This window comes from Monopterus albus, unplaced genomic scaffold, assembly GCF_001952655.1.
Source record: "Monopterus albus unplaced genomic scaffold, M_albus_1.0 scaffold197.1, whole genome shotgun sequence".
In the NCBI taxonomy this organism is placed as follows: Eukaryota; Metazoa; Chordata; class Actinopteri; order Synbranchiformes; family Synbranchidae; genus Monopterus; species Monopterus albus.
Window position 1 is genome coordinate 797,944 of NW_018128077.1, and position 9,229 is coordinate 807,172.

General features: G+C 39.7%; 1 protein-coding gene across 1 annotated transcript in view; it reads right to left on the reverse strand.

Annotated features, from left to right (window-relative positions):
* Positions 1 to 6,939, reverse strand: part of LOC109970413 (phosphatidylinositol 4,5-bisphosphate 3-kinase catalytic subunit gamma isoform) — a 17,731-nt gene extending 10,792 nt beyond the window's left edge. The window contains exons 1-5 of the mRNA XM_020617949.1: positions 6,700 to 6,939; positions 4,905 to 6,055; positions 3,641 to 4,265; positions 1,956 to 2,021; positions 582 to 807 (exon numbers count right to left, since the gene is read on the reverse strand). Of these exons, the coding sequence (XP_020473605.1) occupies positions 582 to 807; positions 1,956 to 2,021; positions 3,641 to 4,265; positions 4,905 to 6,055; positions 6,700 to 6,939 (2,308 nt within the window). The remainder of the gene's footprint in view (positions 1 to 581; positions 808 to 1,955; positions 2,022 to 3,640; positions 4,266 to 4,904; positions 6,056 to 6,699) is intronic.
* Positions 6,940 to 9,229: the final 2,290 nt, after the last annotated feature.

The following is a 9,229-nucleotide window of genomic DNA, read 5'->3' on the forward strand; positions in this document are numbered from 1 at the left end:
GGAAAATGGATGGATGGATGGATAATGAAGAACTGTTGAGAATTAATGTATTTGGCAAGTTGCAAGTATATTGATATCTAATGCATCAGTAATATATTGTTTCTGCCAAAATATTTGAGCCAGTACGATATCCACTCACAGTAGTGGCTATGGCATTGTTATACTTTTTATAGTTATATTTACCCAAATCCACTACTGTTAAAATGTAGTATTTCTTTCATTTAAAATAAAAAAAATATTTTGCCTCTGAACATAATTCAGCCAGGGATTACATTTCCTACCAAACAGGTTTGCTGTTGCAGTTTAATTGCATTTAAAGGCACGGCTGCAAAAATTGCTGGATGATTCAGCATAAACTTTTGGTAGTGAAGGGATAAATCCTACTGACTATCAGACATAAACATTAACGATTAATCTGGTGCCACTAGGAGGTTAAAGCTTAATGAAAAAGGATTTCCTGTTGGATGGTAAGTGTAGGATCCATCTGCTCTGGAGCCTGGCCCATGCTGGAGACTAAAACTCAGAACATGTCTGCCTCTGCTACATTGATCTTGAACATTTCTTTTACCCAAACGGCCCACCTGTTGGAGTGAGGTTAGTCTTGTTGGGGTAGAGATTCTTAATGATTATAGCAACATCCTGTAGGGCCTCCACAGCCTGGACCTGCTGGGTGAAGCTGTTGAGCATGGCCTGACCACAGCCCAGTAAATAGGCTTCCAGAATCACAGCCATGCGCTGGCGGAAGTACGGACATCCTGCCACCTCACTGCGGACATACCAGAAGAAGAAGTGGCCGATTCTCTTGCTCTGCAGGAAACAGTTGAGGAGAGGTGAGACTGTTAGAGAGCCTGGCGCAGACACAGATGTACCTGCAGTCCACATTTTACTGCAGAGACACATTTTCTTACCACAGTGTGACTTGTCAAAGTGAAAATAACATCCTAAATGAAGCACAGCGGGGTGAAATCTTTATCTATTATACATGACTTAAAGGTTCCCTGTGCATGTGCCTTTATGGATTACTTTCTTAAATGAATGGTTTCTCATGTTCCAGGACACACACTGTTCCACTGGTGCTAACATACCATGGTATGCAGCAGTGCGCCAGAGGAGACCAAGAAGAAGACTGCTATCAAGTACATATGGTGAGTAACAGTGAATGTAAATATAACTTTTGTTTATTTACAAGGAAACTCCACAGGGCACAAATGCAGGAAAAAAGCTCTAAGCTAAAAAGCATTCAGTAAAACTGTTCTTTTTTTCCAGAATATTTGCCAGTTTGTAGTACAATGTATAACTGCAGTAAGGGCAAAAAAAAGAAAAGTGCAGCTTCTAAAGCCCCAAGCACTAAAGTATCATTCAGACTGTATGAAATGAGAGTACACCAATAGAATTATAGAGCACGGCAGAAATTTAACTATAACTGAAGGATTGTGGGTATTTCTGAGCAGTGTTCTGTGCATCATAGCTGAACTTTAAGAGAATTAAATGGCAGTTTCTCTCGCAAATGATCGAGTTTCATTCAACCCTAAACAAATATTATTAGTGGTATTTTAAACATTTCTAATAATTGCCCTTGTTCTGTACAAAAGCAGGATGTAAAGTTAATATATGAAACTCTAAACTCTTGATGAACTTTTTTGAGAAGAAAATTGGCTCCAATTTGCATGCTGGTGCATCTGTATCTTTAAACACTACCTATCTGGTTACCCCAAAATAGATCTTTAGCAGCTTTTCAGTGACATAGTGCATTAAATAAATATAAAATAAATAATTATTAATTGTTTTAATTAATCATGTATATTAAATTAAAACCAAATTTTTAGAAATGCACTTTCAAAGGGGGAAGTGGCAAGAGAAATGTCAAAATGATAAGCTAACATCCTTATATACTAATCGTGATATAGTATGATTTATGTTGTGTACCCTGAAAGTTAGGATGCAGCATGACTCACCCGCAGAGCTCTTTGGATGAGGTACCGAGCAAGGAAACTGTCATGGTAAGGTTCCACTTTAAGGGTCTGTATGAATAGAAAGGACAGAGAAATTATAATGTTATCAAACCTCACATTACACAAACACTACAATAAAATGGGATGTTCACAAGCAGTGTGTTTATTCCAGCATGAACATATTGTGAGACTATAGCACACAACCACACCTAGGCACTTGTAGACAACATAATGTAGTGCAATTCAACTGCCACCTTCTTCCCACTCTTTGTGTATTAGTGTACACAAGCTTATAAAATACAGTGCTCACAGTAATATGTATGCCATCTTGACTATACAGTAATTTGCTTCAAGTCCCACATTCCCTGGTCTCTGGTACAGTCCTGCAGTCATGCACCAAGTTTTCTGTGTATCGATTAGGCTATATTGTACAAACAGTAACTGGATTCATTTTGTAAGCAGTGCCAAATGAAAAAATAATGGTCTCATATTTTTTATTGTTATCACTTCTTTTACTAACAGTATTAAAGGTCTTAAAACCATGTTTTTACTTTTATAAATCCCTTCAAAAATTAACGCAAGAGTGCTTTTCTATAACAAAAAACACCAGCAAACTTGTAAGGAATAGAGTCAACACTGTTAGCTGCAGTTGTTAGCATTGTCTGACTATTGAGCAAACCAGGAAACACCCAATTAACTTCACTGGGTGTTTCCTGCAAGGCCAAGAGTTAGCATATAACTAAACTACTACTTTGTGGAGTTACAAGTTCAGGTCTAGCACGTTCTTGACTTGCACATCCTCCATGTAGTATTACCAAGCTACGTGAAAGCTGGTCCTGGAAAGTACCAGAGATTAAGCTAATGTTAGCGTCTCCGTCCTGCTCTTTATTGGATTTGACACCTGAATTATATTCTTTAATTAAGAATTTCAAGTGGTAAATCTGTCACTGCTGTCTTTGTAAACCAAATGTGTGTTGTACAGGAAATGAAATCACAGCAGCTGTAGCAACAGCAACAATGGAGTAAGCAAAATTATCTCCAGCTAACAGGCAGTGGACCCATTGCATCTGATTTCTGGGGTCTGGGACCCTGTTGCAGCTGCCTCTTTTGACCTGGTGGTTATCCAGCATTACTTGCTTTTTGGCCTATGGACAAACCTTTATGAGATGAGCTATAAGTTATTGAATTGTGTGACAATTAATTAGCTTTGATATTTTTCCTTTACCTCTGAGACAATAGGCATAATGCCTTTGCACTGATTTGCATAATAGTACATCACATCTTCTTCTTCTTTTGGCTGTTCTCGTTAGGGGTCACCACAGCGAATCATCTAGCAAAAATTGTATCAGTAGTGCTCTTTCTGGGCATGAAACCATACTGCTGCTCACAGATATCCACTTCCTTTCTTAGCCTAGCTTCTACTACTCTTTCTCATAGCTTCATTGTATGGCTCATCAATTCTATAACTTCCACACCTCTACAGGTATGTCATCTGGACCAACAGCCTTTCCACTCTTCATTCTCCTCAGAGCCTTCCTCACCTCATATATAATATAATATACAATATAATAGTACATCACATATTTTGTTATTTTCACAGTTCATTCGCACATACACTCTGCAAGTGTTCTGATGTATATGCATTTTTCAGATCAGCAGCAAACATTTCTGTCATGTCAAACACCTACCTGCACCAGCTGTAGCAAATACTTCAGTACATCATCATTGGACAGACTCTCCAGTCTCTGGACTGCAAGTCTCCTGACAGTCTCATCAGGAAAATCCATACTTAGCAGTTCCAGGGCCACTGTTAAATCAAGGTCTTCAGGATTCCAGTTTCCCAGTAGCCAGTGAACATCTTCAACCACTCTGTGATCCATCCAGTTGACACTGCGTAAGTAGTGGGGCAAACTTGAGGTATATCGTAGGCTTTCCTTCCGAAACCTTTTGAGGCCGGCCCTATTGGTGCTGGTGTCTTGAGATGAGGATTTGAGGCTTACAGTGTGCGTTGATAGGCTTTGGTGAGTTTTCAAATGTAGAGAGGAAGAATCTGTGCTGGAAAAGGTGGAAGGTGGTGAGGAATGAAAAGATTTTGTTGTGGATGGACTGTCGGAGCGTTCAGAGAGGCTAGAGCTATTTGGGAGAACCACAGGGAAGCTGTAGCGGTCCAGAAGGAAGCTGATGGCCATGGAGTCAGCTATGTCTGGGTTAGTAGCAGAGGACAGCTTGTCTGCCTGGTAGGTGAAGGCCCCTTCCTCCAGGTCAAGGTAGGACCACATGTACAGGGTGTAGGATCCCTGGCTAAGGACGGACCTGAAAAAATTAACAAGTGCTGTGAATGTGAATAAATGTGAGGAGACATCTATCTGTCTGTCTGTCTGTCTGTCTGTCTATCTGTTTATCTTTACATACATAGCCTTAAAATTATAAGCATGCTAGGTGTCCAGTGGCCAGAAAAGCCAAAAATGAGGGGAAACACAGTGAGGTGCAATTAATTAATTCATGATAAAGAGAGAATTAGTGAAAAATTTGTTGTGAGTGACAAGTGTTAGCTAACAGTATACAATGCTGTGTTATTTAACTTCACAATGTTGTTACGTTTACTGGCACATATGCCACTTACTGTCACCAATGTCTACACAGTGTGCTACAGGGAACTCAACTGCTATACTGTATATAACATTTATTTCATGACATTGTTCAAAAATGCAACTTTTCCCTCTGAATTTCTGCCCTCATGTCTTGTAAAACACATTACATTAAATACCAGTGTTTGAATGTCTAATTTTCATGAAATATAAGCTATAAATTCAGTAAGAAATTCCACTTCTAAAATGCTCTCTCATTATTAACAGGGGACCTTTTTTGCTACAATGTTATCCCTTTTTGAAACTACACTGAAAAGACACCCTGGCATCAAACAATTAAAATGGATATTCAAAAGAAACTGACCTGTGATCTATGAGGAGAAGATTGACAAAGTAGAGGACCTTCCCCTTCCCTTTCTGCAAGTCTGGTGATACTGGGGAGTCACCACCACTGGCATTGATAGTGAAGCCCAGTTTAACTCCACGTGGCAGGTCCCTAAGGAGAACATCAAAGTCCAACCACTCATTCCACAGTACTTCATCTGCAAAGGCCTTGGGAGAGGAGGACACTGAAGAGAGAACCTTGTTACCATAAAGTATAGAAGCTTCGACATAAACAGACTGAGGGCATTTGCTTGGAAGTGTTGGGATGTCAAAGCCAAGCAGTTTGACTCTGAGTTTCCTGTCGCAGTCCCACAAGGATATCATGAAGATGTCATCCAAATCCTTTCCCTCAAGACGGAGATCATTGTGGGAGCTGAACTGGCCACTGAAACCATCAACAAGTGGCCAGTCCACAAACTTGACAGTCTCCTCAATAAGCTGTGACACAGGGACCACAGACAGGTGGAGGCCTTGAATGTTTTTCAGGCACTGTCGAACCCAGAGGAAATCGCTGAGTGTGTGGTCTCCAGTTAAAAACTCCTCCCTCCCTGATACCTTTAACACTAGACTGTCGGAAGTGTCATAATGAATGCCCTGGTCTGCCATCACCCTTCTAAAAACTTTCAGAAGAACATCTGGTGTTGCACTTAAGTCCACCTGTATGCTGAAGCTGATCTTGTTCATGTAATGGAGGGTAACAGGAAGCTTTCTGTTTAGCCAGTCCTGTAGGTCAGCTGGAAAAGGGACACATGTTATCCAAGGCTCTGTTGCATACAACGTGTCATCCCGATTTCTTAGCTCTTGCCTTCTAGGAGCTGCCAGCTTCCTGCGAGTGAATGTGAGCTCACCAAGTCTGTCAGATGCTTCTTTCTCCAGGTCATACCCAATCAGGTAAGTCAGACACTGCTGTTGTTTCTCCTTCTCTTCTGAATCAACCGCTACCACAGGTTTTACCAGGATGTGTGCTGACAGACACTGAGAGTCATCATGTGACCATGGAATATCTAATGTCCGGATAACCTGACAATCATCATAGGCCTCGTACAAGTCATCCCCCCTAGGATATAGTAGATTATATTTGTCTGGGTCAAGGATTGCAAACGGGTCTGGTTGCCAGTTTTTTTCCTGGGCCTGAATGCAGAAAGAGAAATATTTAAAATTGTTGATGGTTGCAGCTTGATTATATGTAAAAAGAAAAAAAATGCAATTCTAACTGTAGTTGGAATAGAACAGCTAAAATACAGCTGAGTTGATTAGTTTTGCACATAGTGATAAACCATGTGAGAAAATAAAATTTTGACTTGACGATAATGTCAAGTCGATTTATCCTGATGGGGACATACCATGGGGGCATAAATGTGTCCACCAAATTTCATGAAAATCCTTTCAGTAGTTATCAAGACAGTTCAGTGAAAAACACAAATGTGAACTTCATGGTGACATTACAAAAAGAGTGAGGGGATCAGTAGGATTCACCCTCTGGGGACCATGACATCTGTACCAGATTTCAGGACAATTCATCCAGTAGGTGTTGAGGCATTTTAGTCTAGAACACAGTGCCATTCTTAGAGTCCCCAGGATTTTTCATGACTCTGTCTGTACTTCATAACCATTGCCTCTACCACCACCTGAACAAAATGTCAACAAATGTGCCTTAGTAAATATTTAAATGTGTCTGTAAATACATAAAATCCTCAGAAAGATTAAAAAAAAACAAAAACAAACAAACAAAAAATTGTTGAACACACTTGACCATCCAGTAGGGATTTGCCTACCTGCATGCAGATGCGTAGACGCAGCTGGTAGACACTGCACTGTGCAGGGACAATGACAGTCACAAACTCATTGTCCATACCGACCCTGTAATCATCAACACCAGGTGTCTGTGCTGGCCCAAGCTGAAGCTCACAGAGAAACCTCAGGTTGCTCTCAGAGCAGCTCTGAGGTGACATCCCTGATATATGATCTTCAGCAGGTAGACGGCCAGGCTGATCCACGAGCAATGCCGGATCCATTGATACTTTTAAGAATGCAAAACACTATCACTATCCTTGCAGTGTGATTCACAGGTTGTTTAATAATGAAGAAAATTGCTTAAAAAAGGCAAATCCTACAACAAGAAAGCAGCAATGCTTTCTGAAGAGTGGACTCTGTGTGAGTCTGCACCTGTGTGAGTGTGAGAGCCTTGGTGTTCCCTTTTCATGATGGCTTGGTGACTTCCTCATTCTTTTATACCACAGTTCACTAACACCATCATAAAGGCAAGTATCAACAAAGCATTTTTATCATGCCATAATGTGACTGACTCCTTGTTCTCTTTTTACACTTTGGTTAGAAATGATGCTAACCCATTTTCACACTTCATGTTGTACAACAGGTTTGGGTAAATGGTACTTTCACACACTTGTCTACAACAAATACAATACACAAGCAATGTGTTTCTTTTGGTTTTCCAATCAACATTTGATACAGTATGTACTCAAAATATAACAATAATAAAAAAAGAGGATAATGTGAGCTTCTGCATTTACATTCATAATCAGGTCAAAAGGAACTAGCAGTCTGACTTACAGGAATACAGCAAACCTGTATGGGTTGTTTTGGCTCACTATTCTGTGAAAGCACTGTAGAAGGGGATGCAGATGTAGTGTACATTATGATCAACAATCTTTAAAGTCCCCAAGGCTGGAGGCACGGTTTTTACTAACGTTTTGGGAATAATATTGTGAGGTAGGCTATTAAATATGTAGCTTTACACAAAGACATCACACAGAGGCTACATAGGCCTACAGTATGAGGTGAAGTCAGAAAAGTAATAGTGTGAAGTAGGATCTATCTAAATGGTTAGTTATCATTGATAATAAGCTAATCCATGTGAATATTACACATAAACCACCATCACTATTGAAGTGATAGTAAAGTAAATATCTTCTATAAACATATTATGATATATGGGGTCCGTGTATCATCTGATCATTCAGTAGAGAATGTGAAGGCACGTCACACCGTGTTGAATGTTGCGATGGCAGCGCCATTTTGGGAAGTGTGTGCTATATTTACCTGCATACATTCTTGCTTTGCTTGGCAAAAAATCTGCTTAAATCATTTCAATCTCACTTTACTGACTGTGGTAATTCAGAATGGATAACCTTAGCTGACTGTAACTACTTGTATCAGACCTAGAGATTTTGTCAACAAAAATCACTCTGCACCCTGATCTCAGCTCACATGCAGCACTAGCTGGGACACCAGTGTTGAACTTTATTAAGACTTTTCACATTGTTGGCAGAAAAAAAGTCTATCTCTTTCCTTTTATGAGTCAAAATTAGTTTCATTAGTTAACTGCACAAAAAGATGACAAAAATGTAATTTAACTACTTCAGTCAATACACAAATATGAATGTAGTTGAACTTCCACCAAGCTACTGCAAGCTACTAGTTTGCTTACATGTAGTTCTGCAACACTGCTAACCAACTCAGAAATGTTTTGTAAAAATTGTGTTCACAAACACACTTTTATTAAAGTTTTCTGAAAATGTAGCCTGCTCTGCTACGAGGAAACAAAAGTAAAACACATATGCTTTGAAGAACATTTTAAAGACAGTAACTACCCGCTACTGTCCTCACCTGTTCCTCTATAACTCAACAGGCAAACCAGGGATTCTGGTGAATTTAAACAGTCAGATGAAAGGAAACTGTGTCAAAAGAGCACGCCCTGCCTGCTTCAGACTCTGCTTGGCACTTGTTGATGCAAGTACTTTCCAGCAAATCAGTTGTTCCTGTCTTTTGCTACCTATTACCCAACCTGTTTAGTTTGTTGGGCCTGCCGCCCGTCTATCCCCAGCCTGCCCTATAGGCTCTCTGATTGGTTTTTGGCTGTTGTATCTGTATGCCATTTGCTTATGTTTCTGCCTGTTCTCCCTTTTTTTGTATTCAATGAGTTCATTGCATTTTTTTATTCAGCTGAAGAGGACAGTATTTTTTGTTAATGTTTTTGGTGCCTTGTGCATACTCTTAAGTTGTGAGGAGATTCCCTGCCTGTTTCCAGCTGCTTTTGATTACCAGGCAGATTATTGTTCTCTGCCTTGTGGACAATGATCCATCATCAAAGTCAACGTGTTTATTTGTCATATGCACAGTTAGGAAACATGTTTCCCTGTACAATGAAATTCTTACTTTTCTGTCCACACGAATGCAACAAAATACAAATAAAATATAAAGTAGATAAATAAGTAACACAAAATCTAAGCCACTTTAAGCAGCAAATGTAGAGATATAATAAAAATATATAAGAATATAATAAGA